A 27190-nucleotide genomic window follows, 5' to 3' on the forward strand; every position below is an offset into this window, starting at 1 on the left:
TCAAAACATCTGCAAGATGCACACACAACTCATCCAAAGGTTCTATCTGTAGTCTCTGATTGTTTTGTGCCTCGAGATGTGGGTTAAGAAATAGTGGGTGGGTGTCCCACATACCTTACCCGTGTGCCCGTCGGCCCCTTCTTTCATGATTCCAGCTCAGTATAATTTCTTGCAGGATCGAGATACAAAGAATGTGTGCCATGTTGTTTACATGGAGAGCAGAGGCAAACGCGTTTGCAAACTTTTCAGAAGCAAACTTCATATGAAAAGACTACTAACACACGCACATAGTTTATATAAATAAAAAAATAAATATATAATAAATTAAATTATAATAAATTAAAAATATATATATATATATATGCGTGTTACCTCTATATGTATATATGCATGTGTATATATATATTTACTATGTTATTTTTATTTATTTATTTATTATTTATTTTTAGAAATGTGTCTTAAAATGTGCCTTAAACTTATTGGAAGACATTATTGAGGAAATCGTTAGTGTTAGTTAGTGTAATCGTTAGTGTTTTCGGGGTCTCGCGGACGGCTCGTGGCCCCGGAAGTGTTTGAAACGGTTAAAAGCCAGTGGCGGAGGTAGTTAGCGTTAGCTGTCAGCCGGTTCAGTCATTGTGCAGGGATGGAGGTAACACGCAGAAGTAAGTAGACACACATCTCTTGCACACTGCGTTTGTTTAGCTCGCCATAGACGGTCCGACACCGTGCATCCCTGCAGTAGCATGCTCTGCATTTGATCCAGGATTGGAATTTTCCTCCGGTGTTTGTGTCGCAAGCTAGCTGCAGGCTAACACGCTCCCTTCATTCCGCTAACACGCTCCTCTCTTCTCCTGCTTTCCAGACTACAAGGACTGCTTAAACACAGTGTACAGCGCCATCGAAGACGCAGACTTCCTCGCCATCGATGGGGAGTTTTCAGGTAATCGCGTCGGACGTGTGGCGGCGCAGGACGTTGTGTGATGCAGGCTGACATGTGTTCGGTGTTTTCAGGCATAAGTGACGGTCCTAACGTCAGTGCGCTCACCAACGGTCTGGACACACCAGAGGAGCGTTACACCAAACTGAAGAAGGTCAGCAGAGCTGAGCAGTTGCCACCTATTCTCTGTTGCTGATAATGATGATGAGGATGTTAAAGTTAAGAAACGTTCTATATTCAACAGCACTCAATGGATTTCCTCCTGTTCCAGTTTGGGTTATGCACATTCAAGTACGATCAGACCAAGTCAAAGTAAGTAAAATTTGACTGAAATTATATCTCCTCACAATGTCATATGCTTTTGCACGGCATTCTATCATCATATATGCAAGCCAACGGCTGATTGATGTCCTAATTGGCTTAGCTATTCACTCAACGTTTATTCGAACATGCAAACGTGGATGGTCGATCAGTGCACAAATGTCTTCCAGTCTAATGGCTCCTAACAGTGCTGCACAATATCAGGAACTGTACATTAAATAAATACATCCAGTTCAGTAGTATATGTTCAGGTCTTTGTGTATGAGATTTGTTCTTAATTACAGTTCTCTTGCCTTGCTGTGGCGAGGCGTTTTTAAACGTTTCTGCCATCATGCCCATCTGGTATGTCATGTTGATATAATGGAATTAAAATGTCAATACGATGTCGGGCAACAGGGATCCAACTGATTGGTCTAATATTTTGTAATGCAGTTCTTTGAAATAATTTATTGGCATTCACTGGATGCTTAGCATTGACATTGCACTGACGATGAATTTGCTAGAAATGTGCATCCCTAGATGCATTTTATTTTTCCTCTCTCTTCGGAGCACCTCATTTCTGCTCACCAATGCTTTGGACCCTTTGTCCATTATTTGCCCCCAAACGTCAGTGTGGCAGAATTCTGTGGACACATCTACATGAGCCTTTAAAGTAAAGGCTAGAAACGGTTTCACAGGTCTGCTCTCGATTCCAGAAATTCTCTTGCGACAGTAAATCTGAAAACCTCTGAGCAGGCAAAGCCTCTGATAACTCCTGTGATCTCCTGCTCCCTCGAGCTTCCCACTGTTCTCCCTTTTATTATATAGAAAATCAGAATTTCCATTTTTGGGGGTAAAATAAAAAAAAAAAAAAGTGGCCCTTGGCTCTGTCCCTATTTTCAAAACCCATGGCTGGAGTATCAAACCGGCCGTTAGCCACAGACAGACCGAACAGCCTTCCAGCTTTTCATAATTCAATGGAAATTTGCAACATAAGCTTATATTGCAGTTCACCACTGTGCTAATCTGTTTATTTACTTGATATTGTTGATGGTCTCAAGGGACCTTACCCAATATGTTCATATTAAGTTTTATTAATGTTGAAATTTGTTTCAACTTTTAGGTAATAGTCAAACTCTTCACTAATCACTGAAGCCATTAAAGTCTTTCAGCAGGAACTTCAGTAGTTTCCACCTTTCTTCACTGTTTTCTTCCTTCTTGTTCTCTTGTCGACAGGTATATCACAAAGACTTTTAACTTTTATATATTCCCCAAGCCGTTCAGCAGGACTTCGCCTGACATAAAGTTCATCTGTCAAGTAAGTCGATGTGGGATTTGTCTTGGTAAATGGTTGACAGAAGTGACTTTTGGTGCCCTCGGGGGTTCAGGTGGTGTACAACGCTTGCTGTTTGATGCCTGGACAGCTGCAGAAAGGTGAAAGAAAATGAGACATAAATGGCATTTTGTCATTTCAGAGTTCCAGCATTGATTTCTTGGCCAGTCAGGGATTCGACTTCAACAAGGTGTTCCGTCATGGTGAGTGTTGCAAGACTTGTGGAATTCTTATGGCTTTCAAGCCTATTTTGCTGGCATCAGGTATGAAACTTCAACATGGTAGGTTTTTAAAATGTTAAAGCTCAAAACACCGCAAAGTATCAACATGAATGTTTGTAAAGGCGTTGTACAGCGAGACGGACGCTCGGCAGCCAGACGTCACCATTTTAAAATGCCAATAGGAAAATCGCTCGCTCCTCCTCGGTAGCAGGCGATTCACACCTCCATGAAGTTGCGTCATACACCACGCTAAACTCCCTGAAAATAATCCCAATCATTTGTGTTGCGTTGGAGCTGGAAAAATTGCAGTTTGTGCTGCGTTGCTAAAGAATTTCTCCAGGAATTAATGAAGTCGATCCTGAGGTTTTAGAGATGGAACTAGTTTATTATGAGATGATGACATCACTGCAGACCCCACACATTGTCCAAATGGAATAAAAATACTTGTGCTGCTTCCTTTTCTGACCTTATACGAACCTCAAGTTGCCTTTTGAGGGAATACATGCATACGTTTGTACATTTCATACTTTACTGTTGAGAGGAGTTTATCACAGCCTCATATAAATCAACAATAATATTATTAAAGCAAACACAGCTCTGGTATTGCAATAATATCAGAATCGGCAGATATCCAAAGTTGGGTATCGGACCGGAAGTCAAAAAACCTGGATCGGTGCATCCCTCGTCACAACCATCCGCAGATTGCTACGTTGTTGTTCCTCCTCACAGACCCGTTCCTCGGTGCTAGTTACCTCAACGGAGGGCTAGCAGAAAGCCATAACCACTGGTCGCGGTTTCTTTCCGTACCATCCACTACGTTTTCAGTCTGACCATATGAAAACCCGGCACAAAGTGTGGCAGAACCGTGGCGAAGAGCAGAAATATCACTTTTAGGGCAAGTTTTGGAGAAGCAGAGGTGCTAAAAACGGCATGCATCTACATGCTTCAATGAGGACCAAATCATATAATTCTGTTAATGATTCAAAACTGGAAATGAGACGAGCCTTGATAGTAGGATTGTAGGAGGATCCAAAGTGTCTTGGGAGTCTTCCGTTTGATCAAAGTACAATGGCAGTGAATGAAGGAAATGCAAGTATGGCAGATTAAATGTGATATGGAAAGTAGTCAACCAGTTGGATATGTTCAGCACTGCAGACCTCACCAATAAAGATTTAGAACCTGTAGAAAGTACCACCCCATTACAATGGGCTTGTTTTTTTAATTTAAAAAGAGAAAGAGAACTGTAGAAACAAACTTGGTCTGATTATTGTTAAAACTCGCAAATCTTGCGACGGTTATTAGTACTTGTGTAAAGTTCACGCTATTGAAACTCCTTTTATTTTTGGGACATCTTGTGTGAAGCAACATGTTTAATTTCAAAATTCTGCTGAAGCTTTGTGTCTCCCCAAGTGTTTTGAATATTAATGTTTGATTGGGAGCCTTAAAAGTAGAGTTTTCTGTATAAATGTTTCAGCATGACTGCAGGGGATCTTTAAATATGAAGAAGTTTCCGTTACAAAGAGTCTCCTGCAGAAGATTCAATACAGTTGAAGGTAGTGCCATGAATACAGAACCAGGATTTTGTCCTGAAGTTGAAATAACTGCATCATTGTGTCAAAAAAAAATAGTTTGAAAATGTAAAAAAAAAAATTCATTAATAAAGAATTTAGTCTTTTGCTGAAAAAATAACTTTGCAAATAAACTCCAGGTAGAGATTGCTGCTGGTATTTTCATAACTGTTCAAAATGTAATCATTAATAAAAGTTCATTTTTTGGGGGGGGGGAGTTTATAGCTCTCACACGACTTGTTCCGGTTAGATTAGTTTCTACTTTCTTCTGGTTATGCGTCAACAACACTCGGTAGCTTCTGAACACCATTAAAAAAAATAATCTTGAAACTTGACGCGCTCGCTCAATCTCATCGCACAGTTGAATTCCCGGAGCAATGAGACCCTATTACAGATGAGCATCACTTGTCTCCAGTATTTAACATGAGATATCCATCTGAATACATTTTCTCGACAGTGATACACAAGCTCCCGAGCCTCTGCATTAACGGCAGTCATTGAAACGTCCTCGCGCCAGCTGTACTTGTTGACTACCATTGCACGTTCCAGATTAAAGGAAGCATTGCGGTCGTTTCTGCTCAAACGTCATGCAGTTTTCCATTGGCTTACAAATGCCATAAAATGGCATTTCAATGATGTCACATCCTCAGAAAGATCGGGTTGTTTTTTTTATAAATCACATGTTGACGCTGTTGTTGCACTAGGTCTTAAGAGTACAAATATTATATTCACAAAAAATGGGCAACAGTAAAGCAAAGCTGCAAATACAACTCACTGAATGTCAAAGAACAAATACATTTATTAGTTTTGTTTTTAAATGAATAAAAGCGCAAGGTAGTCAGCCAGTAAAGATTTCATTCACGTTGATTGTAATGTCATGTTGATGCCCGATTACGTATATTTTAACAAATTAATAGATGCTCACTCGTTGGGTGAAAACGGTTCATAAACTTGCACTCGCTGTGTTTTTTTTTTTTAAAAGGGATCCCGTACCTGAACCAGGAGGAGGAAGCCCAGCTGAGAGAGCAGACGGAGGAAAGGAGGAATCAACAAGCAAACGGTGTCGGGACGCCATCCTACATCTCCCCCTCATCCTCCAAAGGCCCCGCACACGTACCCGACGAGCATAAGGACTTCATCAACAGAGTGGTGTAAGTGTCATCTGCTCAGAACGCCGCTCCTGCATCATCCAGAGTGATCCTCGAGGCTTCTGAGTCACTCAGACACCTGTGAGTGCTTTCACACCGGGAACAGGTGTGTTGGCGTCTGCATGCATATCGAGATTGCAGCTTGGGTGAGATTATTGCCTCAGACTGGCACAGGAGGAGCGCCTACCTTTTGAACGAAGGAGTGTTCTCACAAGGCTGTTTATTGGTACATTTTCATCATTTGTGTCTCTTTCACCCACAGGGAAAAGGTTGAAGCACTTTTCAGTAACTCGGAGAAGACTTTGGACCTGGATCCATGTACTGGGTAACTATATTTCTGCTCAAGTAATATTCACTATGCCGAGTCATCTATTGAACTTTTTTATTTTTTGCTTTTATTTGTACCAGGTTTCAGAGGAAGCTTATATACCAAACACTGAACCGCAAGTGAGTGTTCCTCTTTCCTGCTCTCTCTTCTGTCATTTTTCTGTGTTGGTTTGATTAACGGTGCTTTTGCTTTGCAGGTTCCCAAAGGGTCTTCACGTGGAAACGATAGAAACGGAAAAAGTGAGCGAGTCTCTTAGATTTTCACCCATTTTGTGAGTTTTGTGCTCGTTTTTAAAAAATGGGATGTAAATTTGTTCTGAGCAGAAGGAGCGATTCATCCAGGTCAGTAAAGTTGATGAAGAGGAGAGGAAGAGGAGAGAGCAGCAGAAACTGGAGAGGGAGCAGGTGAGTTCATGCTCGAAACGGACGTTGCATTAGTTCACTTTGTCTTCTCTTCCCGAGCCGATTGAAACGCCGGTGAAATAAGTCGTACTCTGTGATGACGTGTCGCGTGTTTTCCGCTTCAGGGGGAGTTGAATGACGCCGTCGGCTTTTCCAGGGTCATCCATGCCATCTCTAAATCTGTGAGTGGACATTGACTTTGTTCCCCATGTGTTAAAGTTTACATAAGAGGACCCATTTGGTTTGTAGAAGAGCGTCGGTGTGCTTCAATTTACAAAATTGCAAATTTTCTGTCTTGTAACGCTGAATCTTTCTACCTTGTGCACAGAGTAAACTTGTGGTCGGCCACAACATGCTCCTGGATGTGATGCACACCATCCACCAGTTCTACTGCCCCCTGCCAGAGGTAGGTCGTTTTTAAACCTGATGATCACATAAAGCACTGGGGGAGAAAAGTTGAATGGATAAAACGCGTTTTATTTATTGGAATCTTCGTCCCTGCAGGATCTTCAAGACTTCAAAGAGGTTACAATGTGTGTCTTCCCGAGGTAAACTCTCATCTTTAAATGTGTTTACAACAGGTGGTTGTTCTTTTTATGTTTTAATGTTTTTTTCTTTGTTCAATTGCAGACTTCTGGACACAAAGTTGATGGCTTCCACTCAGCCATTTAAGGTTAGTCATTTCTATAAGAGCCGTGGCTTCAATATAGTCGACACTCTCTGACTTGTCACCATCAGATGCAGATCTGCAGGTGAACTAAAAATGAAACCCAAGTGTGCTCCCATTATACTGAGAGCGACGGTGCTCCAATTTCTCCTGTGTCAACATACTTGAACAGCAAAGCTGATTATGGTTTCAAGTGGGCTTTATTAAAGGCCTTTACAGAATTAATTACGATTATGCTGTAATGGTGCAACTCAATGGAGTAGCTGGGGCTCTCCCAACCCAAGATTTAATTTGTGCTATTGTTAATGAAGATGGGTGATGTTGACGGACACTTTTGTCATAACTTTGCAACTTTAGCATGAAGTCAAATGTTTTCTTCCTTCGTCTGCAGATTACATTATTGTGGATATAAGATCTTGAAATTATTTTAGAGTACTCTTCAGATTTGCAAGATGTGTTTTAAGAGGTCTGGAATTAATCTGGTTTGATGAAATGTTGGGTGTTAAAAGCTTTCACTCTACCTTGGGAACAAACGGTGTAGTTCCTCTTCATCTTGTGAGAGTGATGATGACTGGAGGCCGTTTCTTTACAGCTGGCCTTTATTAGTACTATCGGCCTTCACGAAACACCTCTGATAAGTGAATGAATTCTTGGGACACGTTTGCATTGTCACAAAGGGTCAAAAAAAGAGATGACTATTTCAAATTAAAGAAACATTTGTGATATTGTAACATTTTTGGATGCCATAAATCATGTTTTGGTATTGAATTGCTGACTAATCTGTTGTGAAGCAGTTTTTCTTTTTTGCTTTCTAGAAATCTGAAGCGTCCTCATTTTCTTGGCTGCAATGTCCATATTCAGAAAGTTTCTTCAGAGCTTACACTGCACGATGCCAGTGATGTTTATAGACTGTTCCTTGCTATGTAGTTGAGAGATGTTTGACTTTGAGGTGTCATCACTTTAACTTTCAGGACCTGATCACCAACACTTCTCTGGCAGAGCTGGAGAAACAATTGAAGGAGACTCCATTTAAGTCGCCACAAGTTGGTGAGTAAATGTAGTTGATTTGTTTAAATAACCCCTGAAAGCCTGCTGACACCTTTTTATTTCTTCTGTGTTGCTCTGGTTAGAAGCTGCAGAGGAGTTCCCCAGTTATAACACGGCCCAGGAGCAGCTCCATGAGGCGGGATACGACGCCTACATCACTGGCCTGTGTTTCATCTCGATGGCAAACTACCTGGGTACCAGTCTCATTGGGTCCTGTACAGTAGTGATGTCTTTACACAAGCTGCCCCTACATCAAAGTTTTTCTTTTCAAGTCTGAATGGAATCTGTAACAAAACGCTGACTCAGAATTTCACCAATCATACTCTTAATTTGTGTGAAGCTCTTCAATAAGTCTTAGGATGACCTTTCACAGGGTGAGACCATGGGTTTCAAACATAAGGCCCTGTAAACCAAAACTAGGGGCTCAAAACATGCCCACCAAGCAAATTGTACCAATTTCAGTTTTATTCAGAGGAGTGAACATTTTCACTTTATTTTGCACCTTTTTTTTTTCCTGTCTGGTCTCTGCCTACAGGACTGGTTTAACGTTCTCTGATAACGCCCAATATTTGAAATGGAAAGTGGAGAACTCGAACATTTCTCTCAGAACTTGTATGCTAGTCTTTATAATGGCCTCCGGGACTTCCTCACGACAAAATCAAGTAATCAAATAATTGTACAAGTCCTTGATGTAATTTAAAGAGGAAACTTTCAAGTGTTGCAACTGCAGTAACTTTTCAATTTCCGTACACACATTTTTTTTTTTTTTACAAAGTTTCCTTCTGCATCTCCTCACAGGTTCTTTCTTGACTCCGCCCAAAGCTCACATCCCGGCTCGCTCCAAACTAATCGAGCCGTTCTTCAATAAGTAGGTGACGCTCCAAACTTGCTGCTCTCTCAAAAATGGTGTGACGTAATGGTTAACAAATGTCTGTTCTCCAGGCTTTTCCTGATGAGGATTATCGATATACCCTACCTCAACATCACAGGGCCAGACCGTAAGTGGAAATATGTGACTATGTTTCATGAATATTAAATACTGTTTGATGGAATATTTAGTTTAGGGGGGGGAAAAAAACTGGTTGAGCTGCACAGCAGGTCTTTTATTTATTTTAATTTTTTTTCTCCCACTGGGTGTGGAGAGAAAATCTGAACATTATGAGAAATTAAAATCTCTTCCCTTTCAATACAGTGCAGCCCAAAAGAGACCACGTCCTGTACGTCACCTTCCCAAAAGAATGGAAGACAAGTGACCTCTACCAGCTCTTCAGTGCCTTTGGTGAGACATGATTGCGCACGTTTAAATCAAATAATCCTTTTGTTTCGTAACTCACACTCACTGTCTGTCTCCTGCAGGAAACATCCAGGTTTCATGGATAGACGACACCTCAGCCTTTGTGTCCCTGAGTCAGACCGACCAGGTGCAGATCGGTGAGTATGCAAACATTAGACGAGCCGCCGCGCAAATAAATACTGGTCGCCAAGCTAACCTCTCGCCTCGTCGCTGCAGCTATGAACACCAGCCGCTACGCAGAGAGCTACAGAATCCAGACGTATGCCGAGTACATTCAGGGGAAGCAGCAGGAGAAGGAGAAACTGTGCCAAACCCCCAAAACCTGGGGAGACGACAGCTGGGTGAAGCCCCACTACACCCCCTCAACCGCCTCTGGTGGCTTTGGATATGCCAGGTACACCAGTGCTACTCCACACTACACTAATTCAACACAGCATCCAGTGACTTTGGAATATTCTGTGGCTATGCACACCTTCTATTTACATTCATGGATGCCATGCCCCCCCCTTTTCTTTTCTTTTTTTTTTTCCTTTTCTCTCATGAGGATCAGGAAACGCAGCATCAGTCCCATTCAGGGCGAGCAGGGATCTGAAGAGGGTTTGATTGCAGATGGCTGGAGTCACTACTCGTACCCGGATAGCACAGCGAGCAAGAAGATTAAAACCGATGGTGTGTGAGTGAACAATTGCATTTTGTACTCTGCTGCTGCTGCAGAGTGGCAACATGCAGCAGGTTTCCTCGAGGAAAGTACTTAGCAGTGAGAGGTACAGCGAGCGCTGAGGGAGCAGGCAGGTGGCATTGTGAATAATCATCACAACTATGGAGTTAAACTTGAGCAGGCCAGCGTAATTTGTCTAACATCACGCTTTTATGGTTTATTAATGGACACCTGCTTCAGAACAGCTGGGTCACATGCAGTTGGAATCGACAGCCGTGTCCCGGCAGACATTTGAAGCTTCACTCAAGCAGCCTCTTAAGTGTTTCCATTCATGTGCTTGTGTTGAGATGTTTTGGGTATCTGTCCCTTTACAATTTGGCTCTAAACAATACTGAGCTGCTGTTATACAGCACATTGTCACGGTAAAAATGGCTCCGGAATTGGGATTGAGAACTAGTCCATTTTGAAAATCCTATCAAATGAAAAATAAATATTAAATAATAAATAAATTTTTACTTTGTTTAAAGGCTTATTGTTAGTTTGTGGGCCAAATAAAGGGAAATGATCAATTTGACTATTTGCAAACTAATTATCTCCTTTGCTCTGAAACTGTTAAACATCTGTCTCATGGTTTCACTCACATCAGACGAGTACAATATAACCGTAATGGATGGCAATGTGTAAACGCACATTATCACAGCAGGATGTAATAGAAATTGTCACTAAAATCCTGAACGTGGTAACTTTAGATTTGTACTTGACAGATGTGAATTTATAATGGGACTTGAGTGACTTCAAAAGCTCTGACACTTTAATTTTGCTTCATCTCTTGCTCATGTGCCGTCTCTTCAGTGAATAACAATGTGTGCTGCACAAGGAGTTCCGATATAAAGTCCTTTGTGCCGCTTTTTTATAGATATTAGTGGACAATCAAACGCAGAAGCCGTGGAGAGCAAGACATCCGAGGGATGGCTGAAGACGACGTGAGTGAACAAGCAGGAATCTTTTATTCTGCCACCTGTGTTGTCTGCTGCCTCTCACACTCGCTGTGTTTCTGCAGAGGAGCATCGGATTCCCCCGGGTTGAGTCCCGACCCCGATGCTGGAGATGATAGTCCCGAGGCCATGGATCCGAGTAATGATGCAGGAGGGACGGTCGCCTGGCAACGGGCCTCAGCCATCCAGGGGAAGAAGGGTCAAAAGAACAAGAAGAAGGCTCAAGGTGTGTGTTCGCTGTCAGGATTGTTGGTTTATTTCAGGGTTGATCCTCTATGTGGATCAATGTCCATCGCTCTTGGATTGCTAAAGTCTGAATCGGCTTGACGTCAGCATTTCTTTGTACATAATAAATGCTCCTTGAAACAGCCGCTCAATTCTGTTGGCCAGGCGACACCGACGACTAACTTTAATATGAAAGTAGCAATTTGAATATAACATCAAAGTGGTTTCCGTGGAGAGCGACGTGTACAGTGAAAGTTAACGTCTATTATATACTGCACTGTGCGATAATTAAACACTTTTTTTTTGTTCTCCTTCACAGCTGAATCCACGACCGCCCTGTTTGAAGTGCCAGAGCTCTGGTAGTGACCGGCGAAGAGCTGAGCGGAGCGGAGCTGCCTCCGTCCCAAACAGGCTCTTCTTTCCTCAGCACTAGTCTCTGAGCAGCAGCGCATGTTCCACCATTCATCCGTTCACTCAGCAGCTGTGGACAGCATGTCCGAAGCTACCAGCCGAACCCACTCGACTGGACTCTTTGAAAGAGAGAACACAAGCCATAGCTGCAGCTGCCATATTTTGGTCCGACTCCCAGAGGAGCAGGCGACTCTTCTGGGTAAACGCACTCGTATACATGTGCACAAACTAGATCCCGTGAGGTAAAAAGATTTTGTCTATGTGCTCTGACCGGAGTCTGCCACCACAGACGTACACACACCACACCACCACAGGAATCCTTCACACATTTTAAGGAGGCTTATTAACCTCATCAGTCTGTGATTAAGAGTGCGAGTTTTGTGCACGAGAGGGAAATGTACACTTTTCTCTGGTTTCTGTATCTCTGTGAATCCGTTTAATGAAATGTAAGATCCAATCGGCACTCGAGGAGTCCCGTAGTTTCCAAGGTCGGGGTTATTTAGAATTTTAATGGCATCAATAATTATTTCCCCCCCCATTTTTAAAGAGAAGTTGGCAACTTTCTCCAGTTTTATCAAACGTGAGCTTCTCAATAATATATTTATTATTGGTGGCATTTTGACCTTTCATGGGGTGCTTGTCTTTTTTTTTCTTTCAGTTTTTGTACAAAGTTGTTTCTTTACCCTTTTTTGTGTTTTGTAACTGTAAACCTACAACATTGTCTGAGTATGATCTAATGCAAAAGATGTAAACGTTAAGACAAATACGGTTTTGTATAAGATAAAACTTTAAATATCCTTAAATATTCCCTTGCAAAAAGGGGAAAAAAATTAAAGAATGTTTCTTAGTAATGTGTTTTTCCTGTCCTTTTCTTTCAATCTAAAATATTGTGCAGTAATCTTTAAGATTCAAATTGCAGTCTAATTTCCATGTTAAACAGGCACTGGTTTCCTCACAATAAGTTTTGATCGAGATGGGGAAAAGTTTCTGAAAAGATCTCTTACAAAATTAGGAAGGTAAATCGGCATATTTAGCGGATTGGGCTGAAACCTCAATGTTGGATGGTACTTTAAAACTTTGTTCAAACTCGGTTACATTTGTTCTAGTTAAAATGGCCCCTGGTGCTGAACGTCTGAATGCTAGAATCTGTTAAACACCAAACACAAATCTGTCTAAAAAGTAGGTCTTACTAAAGTATGCAGAAATCCCTCTGGTCCTCACTGCATTCATTTAAATCTGAATGCAATGAACTGTAGAAAGCATCCTCCGATATTTATTGTGCGCAAGCGGAATAACTGGAGGAACTGGAAATGCTTTCAAACTTTTCAAACCACCCCTATACCTGCCTTATTCCGTATCGCTCACCCCCACCTTTAGGAAATGCACCGATATTCAAGGAACTTGCACACTTTTTTTTTTTTTTTTTTACTTTTATAGAAACTACAAATTTCATATTGAACAGATCAAATAAAACTTTGAAGAATCTCAGGAGATTCATTGAATTATCTCATATTTTGCATTGTAACATGAAATTTTGACTGCTTTTAAACCCAAGCAAAGCTCTAAAAGAAATAAAAACCTGAACATTAGCTATGTAAAAGCAAACTGGACTCTCTTGGTTTGGGTCTGAGATTCACTGGCCTGTTATAAAAAATTGTCACGGTGTTGTGACAAAGTCGTGTTGGAGCAAGTTTGAAATGCATGGCAGACAAATTTGGCAGTATACAAATGGAAAAGGTCAAAACTAAACTTCAGTGCAATTTTATTGCGTGTGTATGGTTCAGGATCCGGTCTTCTCCAGTTAGCAGGTTCTCCCTCCTCGAGAGTCTTGCTTGACTCCCATGAGACATAAACCTGGCAGGAGGCGACTCCCACTGAGGAGGAGAGGAAGGAACAATCAGAAAGGTTCAGTGGAGATCAGATTGTGAAGGAGATGGTGCCAGAGTCTTGACCTGCTGAGTCCAGGGAGCAGGACCACTGACAAGGTGCCTTCTGGGAGGGATTGGAAGAGTTTCCCCAGGCGGTGGTCCAGCTTGGCGAGCATGGGGATCAATTGTTCATCCTGCATGAGTACAGCAAAACAAAGGCCTGACTTTAGAATGTTAAAAGTTAAAAAAAAAAAATCACAAACCCACTAAAGGCCTCAAAATGTCAAATATTTCCACGGTCTGATTCAGAATATGTGATTACCTGAGAATCGCTGTGTCTGTGAGTCGTCATCTCCCCTGCTTCGCCGTCCATTCCAGTCGATGTTGCCATAGCAACCCATGAGGCCAAATGGCGCGGCGTCACAGACGGACAGATGAGGTAGTTCTCCCTCTGCAGCTCAGCAGAGGAGCTGAGCGCCGCCTGTTTGCCCTCCGAGCTCTCGAACTCTACAGACACACTCGGGTGAGAGACGAACTCCACAAACTTCACAAGGGCTTAGAAAACTAATAACCAAGCTTTTTACTCACTTATGTTTGCATGCGGTGCTTTTTTTTCAGGTTTAGGCAGCAGGATGACATCCTCCACAGCCCCGAAGCGGCTGAAAGTCTTTCTGAAAGTTTCCTCTGTGAGCTGCACGTGTTCACAGTCCGTTTCAGAAGGTGGGAGTCCGTTCACCGATGCACCAGAACACTGGACTCCCGGCATCTGTCTATTAATCTCTGGAGGGTTTCTTATGCGTTCAGCCTGGCTGGGCCTCAGTTTGACAGCATAGAGGTCACAGGTGTTTGAGGTGTCCTCCGTTAAAGTGTCCAGCGCCAGGTCCAGGTCGAGGGTGGACTCGTGTACAGGCCGTCGCACCTGGGAGATGAGAAACGTTTTTTTACAGTGTGAATTTGGGCATATCTGTGACACCAAATTATGAAATAATGAATGAAAAGAGAAAGAGGGGGACACCTTGATGGACTGCCCCTGCAACCGCAGTCCATTCAGTGTTTTTACAGCCAGCGTTGCTCCTTCCAGCAGCTGAAACTCCACTCGGGCATGAACCTGCCGATCCAAACAGTTCGTTCATCATAGCTCATCCAAGTAAAAGTTGATGAAAATAAAGAGTGTGAAACATACTCTGTTTAACATCTGGATTCTTTGAATTGGTCCGCAGCAGCGAAACAGCCTCCTCACGTCCCTCTCGGAGAAACATGCAGGAAACGGCCCGGCGAACACGACGCACATGTCCCGCAGGTCTGCACAGGCCTGCAGGGTCAAACCCATCGCTTTGCAAAGCCGTTCATGTACTGAAGGAGGGAAGGAACGAGCAGACGATTGACTCACGCGTTGATGCTGCAGCTCCGGATGGAGACCGAGCGGCTTCAGCCGGTCGGCGAAGGAAGAGAACTGGGTGACGGAGAGGAAGGGCTGGTTGGTTTGTCTCTTGAAGGAGGCAAGAAGCTGAAATGTTGAAGGACAGACGGGTCTAATCCAGCCTGCTGATGTCATTGCATGGTGAAGAATTGCAACAAAAACAACTGAGCCACTTTGTTTTTCCGAACCTCCTTGTCCGACTTGTACCACTGCTGTTTGGACAGGTCCAGTTCCACATGGGATCGCTTCCCTAAGTACGCTACGGAACGGCCAAGAGTCTGCAGGATGTCCGAAAACCTGCACCCGGTCACAACAAAGAGTGAGTCAAATACAACGTAAAAGTAGAACGAATAAATAAGTTGACGGAATCAGATTGCTGAAACATTTCTGAAGGTTGTTTTTTTTTTTTTTACTTTTATAACATGTTGGACTTTATTTCGTTCATTATTTCACTATAAAGACTGTTTTACATCAACTTTTTTAATGTGTTTTGATTGTTTTCTCTGTCATATGGTAGAGAATCGCAAAATATCCCAATTCAGATTTCTTAATTCTTGTCAGATTCTTCAGCAGGGGCCAGCACGATGACTCTGGTGTCAAATTACAAGCATTTCCACCAGGCACCAAATCATTTCTTCTTTCATTGTTACCAGTTTACTATCTCAATGTAACCTTCTGAATCCCAGCAGTTTCTGATTGTTTTTCACAAGATTCAGAACAGACGTGGCTACAGGCTGATATAAGTGGATTATGTCATCATGCAGTGTAACAACATATCAAAGTTATAAATAATTAGAAAAAGAAAAAACACTTTGCATTTCGCTTGATTTAATGATTTAAAAAAAAAAAAAAGTTGATACTGTATACAACTTGTTTTCAGCTACGGCCAAGCTTCAGGCACACAGGAAAAATAATTTATCAAATACAGTCACTTGCCAGATAAAGGGTAAAGTAAATGCTCACAGTTTTTCCTCAGTGCGGAAGTGAAACTTCTCAGAGCTGAGATGGGTTTTAGCTGGAGGAGTATGAACATGAACGAGGCGTGAGTGACTGGAACACGTCTTACCTGTTAATGGGTGAAGGAGCAGGTTCATAGTCGGCGGGCTCCTCGTCTACTATTGTGTACCCCCACAAATCCTCCAGATGAAGCTCTACAACCTGACAGTAGACACACACACACAAGCACAAAGTAATCCAACCGGTGTGTGGGTGTGTGTGTGTGTGTGTGTCTGTGTGTTTCAGAAAAAATTCTTCCTACCTGAGCAGGTCCTGTTTGGATGAAGTACTGAGCCAGCTCCAGAGCTGCGAAGGCGTCCTCCAGAGGATCATGACCTTTCTGCGTATCACTTTGTATCTCCCTTCTAATGATGGGGACAGAGAAATTATATCAGGAGCCCACAGTGAGATCGAGGCATAGAACACACACGCACACAAAAAGCAACAACTCACTTCAGCACCGCCTCAGCCAGCACCTTCAGCCTGAACTTCTGACCATATAGTCTTTTGTAGAGCAGCGAAGTGTCGATCACATGTGGATGGATGAGCTGCAGCGAGGAAGAACACAATCAAAACTTCTCTTTAACCAGTGTTGGGAATAGCAGACTCGTGCACATGCATGCAGCTTGTTGCAGTCGCCCCATTTCCTTTTTCTCTCATTGCTTTCTGTTAACCTGTTTTCATCACTTTTGGTTTCCTTCGTCGAGGTGTGTTGCTGAGCTTTTCTCCACACTATTGATTGGACCCTTTTATTCATCTTGTTTAGTTTCCTCTTTGTAAAGAGTGTTTGTTGTGTTTTTCTTTCAATTTCATTCTTTCTAATTCTTGTATTAGTCACGTTAAGCTTTGTACATGTTCATATTTAATATCACTTATTACATTTTTTCCTGTCTTATTGATATTTTAACTTTCCATTCTATTTCTATTTATTTGATTCTATTCTGTGTGGAGCAACGCTGCAAAGAAATTCCCCCCGGTAGTAATAAAGTACTTCTATTCTATTCTATTATTCATAGCCATGTTACTGTAACGCCACTAATTATGTAAAAGTTACAAGGTCCATGAAAACGGTTGAGCGAAACATGACAAATGCAAATTGATCTTTTCATACAGTAACAAGACAAGTAACTCCACTAACTTTTAAAATGGCAACTAGTCTGTAACTAGTAAAACTGTAAAATTAATGTCTAATTTTCTGTAGCAATTTAACTGTCTTGCAGAAGACTGATGCTAAAATACTTTGTGATCCATATCAATGACAAGCTAACTCATTTTTGTTGTTCCTACGAACAATATTGTCTTTTTCCTAATTCTAAACAATGGCTGATAAAGTTCAACCCCTAAGTTTTCTTCTTGTGGAATATTGGATGTTTTCACAATAACCTACAGTAAATTAGGGATGTCTACCTAGACTACATTTATTAAAAGACGCACATAATTACATACATATATATAAGGTCTATCGGTGTAATTCTCATCATGTGCCAGCCTGGACCTGTTCAAATGAAGTTTGCTCCTTTCTCATCCAGCGTGCTTCACCTGACAGACGGTCAGCGGCTTCGTCACTCACCTTCAGAGCAGCGAGGTCACAGTCGATTGAATGGCCCACCAGGACGGCGTCGCTCGGCAACAGCATCCGAAGCCTCGCTTGAACATCCCGCAGGGTGGTTTTAACTGGGCGCAACATAGCCGCGGTGATACCAGAGAAACTGGCGGGGAGGAGGCGGCGGGGACATGGTACATGACACTCAGAATTGGTCAGGTTGGATTTATTAATGCCATTTTTGTTCAAAAGTATGTGTGCATGCGTGCGTACCAGGTAAGATAGTCGATGATCTTGTTTTGGGGCTTCACCAGCTCATCCAGCAAACACGTCCCACTGCTGTCCACCAGAGCAACATGGGTCAGCTCATATCCCTTCATGGTTTGACACTGAAAAACAACACCAACAAATTAACAAGTATGTACAGTGCCACTGCAAAGATTTGCATTGTTCAGCTACAATAGTAAGATTTTGGTGGCAAAATTTGTTGAATTTCAACGCTTTAATGTCTGATTTGCTGCATTTAGGACATTGGAAATCCACTACAGTCATAGTAGGTCTACTTTATCACACACATTCCGGGCACATTATATCAGTTAAAAAAAACATCACGTAAGCAGTTGCTATTCACACCTCTCATTAGGAAACTCCTCCACTGAATTCCACTGTGGAAAGCAGCAATGATCTGGATGATTGAAAGCTTCTCACCATTTCACAGTCGATGCCAAACAAAGGACTGTGGTCGGTCACAGAGTCGGAGCTGTCTGTGCACACAAATTCCTCAAAGCCGACCATTCCTATTGGGAAGGGAACGGGTATTGCAAATGATTAAGGATTTGATGTATTTGTCAATGGAAGGAGTGTTTCACATCACTTAATTCCTGGTTCACTGGGGCTTTTTATGAGGAGTTTGTGTGTTCTCTTTGCATTTGAGGTACATTTCTCATAAGCTTGAATATGAAGTGTGTGTGAATCCCTGGCTATGTGTTTTTCTTGTGAAGGACTGGAGACCCGTTTTGAGTCTAACCTGATAAGTCAGCTGGCTGGGATTGGCTACAGTAAGATAAAATGACGACGGATGGAGGGATGAAATTGAGGCAGAGTAGTGATGAAGTGGTTAACACACAGCAAAAGGACCTGGGTTTTACTTCCAGACAAGGGTGTTTCTGTATGGGTCTTGGGATTTGAATTGAATCCCAACGGCATACTTTAAATTAAAACGACTGGATCTGTGTGTGATTGTGTGTCTCTGACTGAGCATATGATGAATTGATCACCTGTATTTACCCTGTCACTTGCCAAGAGTTATCTTTGCTCCAGTCATCCACAGTCCTGTCTTGCATAAGGTTGCTTTGCCGCCTTCTAAGTTTTACTTGAACTGTATAAACCGAAAAGTATTTGCTCAAATGTAGCTCTTTGTTCAGTGTAATTCATAATATTGTGAGCAGAAGTGATTACTTCATATGAGGCGTTCAGCTACAAATATTTATACCTGATTTCTTGTGTGCTCGGCAAACAAGACCACTGCAGTTGAATATGTCAAACCAAATGCTGAAACTAAACTTGAAATTGTCCTTTGTCATTTATGACAGGGAAAAAAGATCACGTCTCACTGGAATTGTACAAAATACACTTAAAAAACAAGCTCTGTCACCTTTGACGGGGTAATGCTTCTTGATCATATCCTCCTTGGAGAGAACGTACGCTGTCAGTCCCCTTTTTTGCTTCCCAAACGTTTTGACCACTGGGTGTGCGTTCACGACTGGAGCCGTGCACAATAACACAGAAGTGAGGAAACATAAAACATGACTAAAAACTAGTTCCATTGTCAAGCCAAAAAACAATAAAAGCATGTTTCTTACCTTTCTGCAGTGGTGATTGCAAAGAGGGAATAGGAGACCAGTCTCCTTTAGGTACTTCACTTCTAAAGATTCCTGAGGCGATGTTCTCTGATGATGGTGTAAAGGTGACTCTCTGTGACGGATGGGTAATAACAACATTACTTCTAACATTAGACAACCTCTGGTGGTGCGTTTGTGACGTCCTGGTTACTTACAGTGCTGTAGTTTGTCCTGAGGTGTTGCAGTGAGAGGTAATGTTTATAAAAGTGACTCTGTGTCAGGCCCTCCACGATGGCAACATTTACCCTGTGAACCTTTTTCTGATGGTGAAGACAACACCAACTGGGAAAGGGAAGTAAAGCGACACAAACGTAGAGGGAATAATGTGTTTTTATGATTATTGCAGTACAGGGACACAGTAAGAGCTACTTGCAGAGAGTCATTTAATGAGAACTGATACAGTAGATAACACATTCCTACCACAGTCGTTACCTGGGCTGTTTGATGCCACATGGTTTCCCCAGAGCAGCATAATGCAGTAACTCTGTCAGCTCCTTTAATGTAATCGGCTGCTGAAGGCGGTCAAGCAGCACAGAGACTCTCGGTGGGCCAGAGGCACGTCCACGCTGCAACTCTTCATCTCCCACCTGCTCGGTTTTTAACCTCTTGGCCTTCTCGTGTGGAGCACTTCTCTTTCTTTTCCCACTGTGGGTTGCTGCTGGTGATGGTGATGATGATGATGCTGCTGCTGCTGGTTGCGGTGCCAATGAAGCCTCCATGTCAAAGCTTTATTTACTGAGATAGAAAAAGTAGCATTCTGGATATTTATTAAAGCATCAGTATTTGTGTACAGCGAATATGAAGCCTCAGTCTTAGTATCGTCTTTGAAGATGTATGGTTTGGACACTTTCTCCTTGAGTGATTTTACTGCTAAATTAATTATCAATTACTGTCACAGAAGGCAAAAATTCCTAATTTCACAGGGATTTGCAACTTTGATCACTAGGAAGGAGGCAGAAAACTTGTCCTGGATACCAGAGGACTGATTTTTGAGTATATCGCAACTATAAATGCTAAATGCTGTTTCCCCTTGTTTCTTCAGATTCTGAAACACTTTCGTAAGGTCCTAAGGATCTCAGTAATCTGAGACGTATTTAAGTTTAAAATCATTCAGAGCTTGAGAGACAAGAAGATATTGAAGTGAATCCTTTGACACACAGCAGAAATTTTAAGATAATTTTCATCAGCAATTTAGATAAGAGTGTTTACCACAGATTTCCACTAAATATCTGTAATCGGGATTAAATTATTATGCAAAAGCTCTCATTTATTTAACAGACTGAAAACAACGCAAAGTTTTTAGATGGGAGTAAATACTTCTATTGGGAACCAAACATTATGAGTACATGATGTTATTACTTTATTTTTGAACAATCGGAAACAAGGGAGGGCAATCGCAATTTATTTTAACATGAAATAACTGAAGATTAAAGATCAATATAATCCCATTCATATCTAATCTCAGGACCATTTGTAGCTGACTCTCTATTCGACTCTTCTGATGTCCTCCTGCAGTTACTGATCCTTCAGTTCACATGCAGGACCAGTAATGTGGATATAAAGAGGGGTAAATACCAGATTGGGGGTCCGGACTCGCGTGTTCCCCTCCGAAGCTCGAGGTAAACATTGAGGCACCACGTGGGTCCGCGATCGACTGAGCGGGACTGGCTGGCAGACTTCACCAGTCGAGCCCAGAGCCACAGATGCTGTGTTTGAAAAACTGCGCGGTCTGCGACGATTACAACTTCAAGCTTCATAAAAGACCGTCTGATGGGTTCGAAGCGACTCTGCGACATTTTTTGTGGATTCCGATTGAATCGACGACAAGTATGACGACCAAGAAACTCGCAAAGTGAGTAAATGTCCTCATTTAAGCTGGCTTGAACTCAACTGATCAACAAAAGCAGTGATGGCTTCGACTACGTTTAAGTTGGTTATTCACAACTCGCTTCCTCAAAAACCGTATTCAGAATCAGACCGAACTTGTTTAACTGGTGCTATCTGAGTTTTTACTAAAGATTGATGCAGGGAATTCAAACAGGAGGCTCGAGGGTCAAAACCGGCCCACAAGACGCTCCAATCCCGGTTCTCACCAAGCAAACTGTGAAAAATGTGAAGGAAAACATCGATTTTCTATCAAATATCTTGAGCTTTTGTCTGGTGTGCACATTTTTTTTCTCTTTGCTGTTATTGTGAAGTGCTGTGAATTTTGAAAAACAGCATCTGCTCTATGAAATTTACAAATGAAATGTGTGCAATTAACATATTGCAGTTCCTCTCGTGGTGACGTCCCACTAAAATATCAAATGCAAATTGTAACTCATGCATGTGGTATATTCACTGAATCTTGACCTTTTTTGAAAACTATTATGTAATTTTTCAGTTTCAGTGCATTCCGAAAATATGAACATTTGAATGAGATTTGATAAAACCTTCTATGAGCAAGATGGAATTTATGCTGTTGCTTACTTGACCGATCAATTTCCTGCTGATTTCTCAAATAATAGGGTAGCTGACTTTAACCCCAGAGTCTCATATTGTGTTCTATCTGGGAAAATCTGTAAGGGCATTTACTTTCATGAAACAACTGCTGTCTTCCTTGTACTCTCAACACAATGAAAGGCCAACCGTTGACATTCCTGTATCACAGAGACAGCTCATTTTATACAGTTTAATAGGAAAAAAATACAAGATTCAAATGGTTTATAGTAGGAAGAGATGATATGTTTGTATTGAAAAGGGGAATGAAGACACCAGGTAAGAAGAGAAGAGGTTGAAAAGTGAAGTGGTTCATGGACGCGGTAATGTTGGACATGCAGACAGCTGGTGTGAGGAAGGAATACGTCACTCCCACAAGCATTAACAAGGAAATGCAGACAGAATAATAGGATTATTAAGACATAGTGAAAACTAAAGTGAAAAATAAAAGTCACGCTCCTCTCAGTAACTGATATGTGATTGAAGAACTTTTTGGAAAAGCTTTCTCTTTTACTAGCAGAAAGTCCTTGATATATTTACCTCCGCCAACAGGGAACTGGGACTACTGAGGCAGCGGAGTCAGTCGTCCAGGTCAAAGAAATCTCTCGTGTCAAGTAAGTGTGATTGTTTGATTTAAAGCCTTATCCAACAATCACATTTAGATGGAGTCTCTTTGGAACTGAAGGTTTTGGTTCATGTTTGTACAATATTCTTTTTTCAGATCAGATTTTCTCATACTTGGTTGTCATTGACTTTGAATCCACTTGCTGGAGAGACAAAAACAACCACAGCCAGGAGATCAGTAAGGACTATTTGTGAAATTCATATTTTCCATTATTTGTGAGCTTCGCTCCTGCTGACACCTCGGTGTCTTTCTCCCCCTCTATAGTTGAGTTTCCCGCCGTTCTTCTCAACACGTCCACGGGCGATGTTGAGTCTGAGTTTCACACGTACGTTCAACCTCAGGAGCATCCGGTTCTGTCGGAGTTCTGCACTGAGCTGACCGGGATCACACAGGTATTTGTGTCAAATCATGTTAATGCACCTTTTTTTTTAACGACTGGTCCCCGTGGATATCATCTGAAAAATATTGTGTGTTTTATAGATGCAAGTTGAAGCAGGAATCCCCCTTCAGATCTGTCTGTCGCAGTTCAGCCGCTGGCTGCAAAATCTGCAACGAGAGAAAGGGGTGGTCTTCCCAAACACTCAGCCAAGACAGTCAGAACCTTCGCATCAACAGAAACTGTGCACCTTCGTCACCTGGTCAGGTAAAAGGTGCTTGTTTTTCTCTCTAGAAAATGATCAGTTACCTGAAGCGTGATTGCGTATGTACATTGTAGGCGATAAGTGCTGTGATTTGTTACCTTGTGTCAATTTCTGTCCTGTAAAATAATTATCACTAAAACACCGCATTTCTTGCGGCTTTGTTTCTCTGTTTGATCAGACTGGGATCTTGGAGTTTGTTTGCAGTATGAATGCAAACGCAAACAGCTTCATAAGCCTGACGTGCTCAATAGCTGGATCGACCTGAGAAGCACGTACAGGGTAAGAGGCTGCCTGCTCACTGTCTGCTTTTGTTGTCTGGTGCAACTTTATAAATTCCTGTTCCCTGTCTATCCAAGCACAGACGTTTTGGCGACCACAAAACCTATGTTTCACAGCAGAGATCCAGAAAAGAACTCATTCTAAGGTCCTCCACCATCTTTTGGCACAAAGGACAGTTTTAACATCACGTTCCGTGTTTAATGATTCTCAAACTTAAAGCTGATATCCAACTTTCATTGACGTTCCAAAGTGAGCTGTTTGGAAGATGCTGTGAATATTGCAGACAAGTAATCGGATATTGGCACTTGTGTCAAGCTAAATGACTACAAGAGTGACATTTTGCAATATATCTGAAGTCAAAACCAAAATTTGAAGTCAGTATGACTTTGCAGTGCAACTAAAAACACAGGAGAAAATGTATTGTTGCATTTCTTTTATCGAGACTCCTAAATCATATACATACAAGTGTCATGTTGTATGTATATGTACATTAGATATTGACCATTTATATTTTTGAAGAAAATAAATTGAATATATTTTCCCATTTGGTTCGTTTCACGCATCATCACTTTATCTCTTTTCTAGCTCTTTTACAGCAGGAAACCTAAAGGCCTGAATGGGGCACTTCAGGATCTCGGAATACAGTTTTCTGGTCGAGAACATTCAGGTAAAAATAAATGAACCTGGTTACATAAATTCTAAACCATTCTTCATTCTCAATGCTGTTTTATCTATTTGTTTAACTTTCATGTATTTCCTCTCATCAGGTTTGGATGACTCTCGCAACACAGCTCAGCTGGCAGCACGGATGATGAGGGACGGGTGCATCATGAAAATAACAAAGAGCCTTGACAGGGTGAGTGGCCACCCGACAGCGTCCTGAATCAACCCCGGTGCCTGAGTTTCCAGCGTCTCTCATCTCAAATAGACACTTGAGGTCAAGGCGGCAATTTTTTTATGTAGAGTTGTTACTTTTCAACATGAATACTCATTTTGTATAAGTTATTTATTGAAATAAAGATGCAGCAAGACTGCTGCAAATATTGAATCATCTCCTTTTTGTTTAGAATTTAGCATGAGCACTCTGGTACAATGAATATATGAGAATTATTACCAACTGCTCTATTTCAGTTGCTTTGCTATTTAGAATGTTGAGCGTTTATGCTAAACACAATGCAAGTGTCTGACAACGAGGCAAGCCACGTAATTTAAACTCTGAGAAACAGATTTGGGTGATGTGATGTCTTCTCATCACGGATTCCTGCATGACTGGAATCAGACATAACGGCAGTCTGCCAGCTGATGAGGCTGGTGGTTAATTACAATGCCGCTGGTAAGCAGACATGGCACAGTTGAAAGAGAAGCACCCTGATCAATAAGAGAATTATGGGCTTCATAAAATTACTATAAAACATCAATTTCTTTATTGTGACTAACGAAAAAAAAACTACAAAATAAACTAGGGTTAGAAACATGTCGCGCTGTCAGCTGCTTGCTAAACACATTGGTCAACACAGTTTGTTAGAAAATCAAATGGGATTTATTAGTTATTAGTTCCAATTATCGTGTCCTGTCTTCCTCTTTATAGAATCTGCAAGTGGGCAAACCAAAGTTTGGAAAGTCACCCTGTCTCTTGGACAAAGAGAACACAAAAGAAGATGCACGAACAACAAGTAAATGTTCCTCCTCCAAAACTCCACGCAGAGCTTCTCAAATACAACCCTGTTCAGAGAGCAACACCAAGGATTTGGACACAAAGAGTGACTCTGGTTCTGCTCAAGCCTCACTTCCAGCGTGTCAAAGCCTGATCTCTCCAAAGACGCTTCTGAACGGCTCGGCGGGACCTCTGTGGGGACGCAGCCAGAGATCAGCTGCATCAGACGGTGGCTCCGGCACTTCATACTCCGTTACCATAAACTCTGCTTCGACCGGCGCTCACGGTAACAATAATAAGAGTCTTGTTCTGTGTCCTACAACCGTGAGCTTCTTTTCAAATCCGCCTCAACGAAACCAGGCTGCAGAAACTGGGTTGACCTCAGGACGAATGGAGGGGGAGGGTGCACAACTTCTGGTGGAGACAGAGGAGAGGTGTGGCTCCTATGATGATGTGGTGTTGGCTGAAGGTGACAGCCGTTATGGCTCAGACTTTCAATGTGACACCGAGTTCATATCGGACTTTGATAGCGGGTGTTACGAGTGCGTGGAGGCCGATGACTTGCACTCCCCAGTACATCAGTACAAGTCAAAGGAAGATTTAAGAGAAGCGGGGAGCGCCAGAAGAAACTCTGCAATGCAAAATGTCACCAGAGACTCGTCTGCAAAGACAAAAGCCTCCGCTAAAATCTCTGATCACTTAAATGAAGTGATGCAGCATTCAGGTACCTCTGCCACATACTTCACTGCAGCAAGAAGAAAAACTGAACTAAAAACATCTGTTCGGCCCCATATGAGCTCCAAAACAAGCATACCCTCTTTAATCACACCGAAACCTTTTGTCCCAGAAAAGACTTCCACACCAAATACCTCCTTTGCCAGACCTGAACCGGTTCTCAAGCACCTGAAACACCACAAGAGTCTGAAGTCCTCTTTCATTGTTTTTACCGAGCCGACGAAACAGGCAGCCGCTACGCCACAATCCTCCTCACGGGGTTCTCTGCCCACACCAAACAACGTCCTCTCCTCTCTGTTGACCAACACACACTCCTCCTTCAGCAGTCGTTCCTCCTTCAGCAGTCGCTCCTCCTACGGTGCGACCGCAAAGGGAGTCCAAAGAGTCACCTCCCCACTGTGCGAGTGTGGCCGCCGTGCAAAGCGGCAGCTCGTCTCCAACGGCGGCCCCAATCACGGCCGGGGGTTTTACTGCTGTCCGGTGCGCCGCTCCGGTGGAGGCCGGGTGGAGAAAGGATGCCAGTTTTTTAAATGGGAGTCTGCTGTGATGACGAGCAGCTCGGTGGGATCTCGTCCTATCAGATCGTCTGCTTCGCTCTGTCAGATGAACTCCACAATCTCCCTTCAACAAGCCCACCGGCCAACGAGGAAAAGTTGCTAAAAACTGTACTTTCAGGCAATTTTGCAAACATTGAAAGTCTTTTTTTTTGTGGAAAAAAGACTGCAATTGGTACATAAGTGTTTTTTTTTTTTTTTATCGACAACAGCTTGTCGTAATTTTAAACCATGTGAAAATGAGCAATACATTGATATGCAATAGGTGATTCTACAGTTATTTTACCCAACAACTGTACTTTTACTATTGTCCACAATGTTTGCGTGTCTATGAATTGTGTACATCTCTGGTTAACGTGACAAAGTGATCATGTGACTTATCGGGGGGGGAAACAACATCTTTACAGTAGTCTGTTAGTCGTTCATAAAAGAAATGGTATCCCTGTTTCTTCTCTTTTCAAAAGCTCCTGGATTTTCTTTGGGTGTGGAAGACATCGCCTTTCATCCGACAGGCTTCATCAGTTCTGACTGACTGCTTTGCCAACAAAAACCAATATTTACAGTGTGAATTATTGTATCTGGAAGCACAATTGTTTTGTTTTGCCTATATTTATGTTGTTCTCTCCTCCAGTGAGGTGGGGGTCATTAAAGCCACCAGAGATCTCTGAATGGCTGCTTCGTTGTCTCAGGAAAATACGAAGGTACAGATCTGTACATTCCACATAAACTGCACTGCTCTGTCTGTCTTGCTCTGTTCAAAATTCATTACTGAGTTTTTGTGTTACCTCGTGTTAAATAGGGTTTTTTTTCAGTGAAATCCGAAAGCATTCCAGAGACGGTAACCTCTGTTATGTACAATAGGCTTTCAAAAATGTTGCAAAGTTTTTAATTGTATGTTTCATATGTAATATGCACAAGAAGGGAAAAAAGAAAAACTATATATTTCTTCTTATTTAAAACGTG

The 27190-nt window shown here is 42.1% G+C and overlaps 3 protein-coding genes across 4 annotated transcripts; 2 read left to right on the plus strand and 1 right to left on the minus strand.

Moving 5' to 3' along the window:
• Positions 1-578: 578 nt before the first annotated feature.
• parn (poly(A)-specific ribonuclease (deadenylation nuclease)) lies at positions 579-12308 on the plus strand. 2 transcript variants are annotated; one of them, XM_080520270.1, is made up of 26 exons: positions 579-662; positions 863-940; positions 1012-1091; positions 1182-1249; positions 2474-2555; positions 2713-2773; positions 5342-5510; positions 5770-5832; positions 5916-5954; positions 6032-6074; positions 6159-6239; positions 6362-6418; positions 6565-6642; positions 6741-6784; positions 6867-6909; positions 7875-7950; positions 8034-8144; positions 8749-8818; positions 8893-8948; positions 9143-9229; positions 9307-9381; positions 9461-9638; positions 9789-9913; positions 10819-10885; positions 10963-11123; positions 11442-12308. In XM_080520270.1, exons 1-26 carry the CDS (start codon positions 644-646, stop codon positions 11483-11485), a joined length of 2055 nt encoding a protein of 684 aa, XP_080376396.1. In that variant the 5' UTR covers positions 579-643; the 3' UTR covers positions 11486-12308. The 2 variants fall into 2 exon arrangements, with proteins under 2 accessions (XP_080376396.1, XP_080376397.1); XM_080520271.1 differs by having other exon boundaries at positions 9795-9913.
• A 1122-nt stretch (positions 12309-13430) lies between these two features.
• On the minus strand, positions 13431-19980 carry rexo5 (RNA exonuclease 5; the record flags this gene model as incomplete). The annotated part of the gene is made up of 17 exons (XM_080515628.1): positions 13431-13595; positions 13724-13908; positions 13990-14320; positions 14417-14509; positions 14585-14713; positions 14792-14908; positions 15010-15118; positions 15888-15979; positions 16080-16182; positions 16271-16365; positions 17388-17526; positions 17634-17749; positions 18069-18157; positions 19015-19122; positions 19223-19334; positions 19417-19543; positions 19694-19980. The coding sequence occupies 17 exons, from the start codon at positions 19978-19980 to the stop codon at positions 13431-13433; spliced, it is 2397 nt and encodes a 798-aa protein (XP_080371754.1).
• Positions 19981-21090: 1110 nt separating this feature from the next.
• eri2 (ERI1 exoribonuclease family member 2) lies at positions 21091-26333 on the plus strand (the record flags this gene model as incomplete). The annotated part of the gene is made up of 9 exons (XM_080515640.1): positions 21091-21113; positions 22292-22353; positions 22461-22541; positions 22629-22756; positions 22845-23007; positions 23184-23284; positions 23870-23951; positions 24052-24140; positions 24873-26333. The coding sequence occupies 9 exons, from the start codon at positions 21091-21093 to the stop codon at positions 26331-26333; spliced, it is 2190 nt and encodes a 729-aa protein (XP_080371766.1).
• Positions 26334-27190: the final 857 nt, after the last annotated feature.

Source organism: Blennius ocellaris (genome assembly GCF_963422515.1).
Source record: "Blennius ocellaris genome assembly, chromosome: 3".
Classification (NCBI taxonomy): domain Eukaryota; kingdom Metazoa; phylum Chordata; class Actinopteri; order Blenniiformes; family Blenniidae; genus Blennius; species Blennius ocellaris.

Coding starts and splice junctions, on each gene's coding strand:
- parn (XM_080520270.1), top strand. Junction 941..1,011: donor CATCGATGGGGAGTTTTCAG/GTAATCGCGTCG, acceptor CGGTGTTTTCAG/GCATAAGTGACGGTCCTAAC. Junction 9,382..9,460: donor GACCGACCAGGTGCAGATCG/GTGAGTATGCAA, acceptor TCGTCGCTGCAG/CTATGAACACCAGCCGCTAC.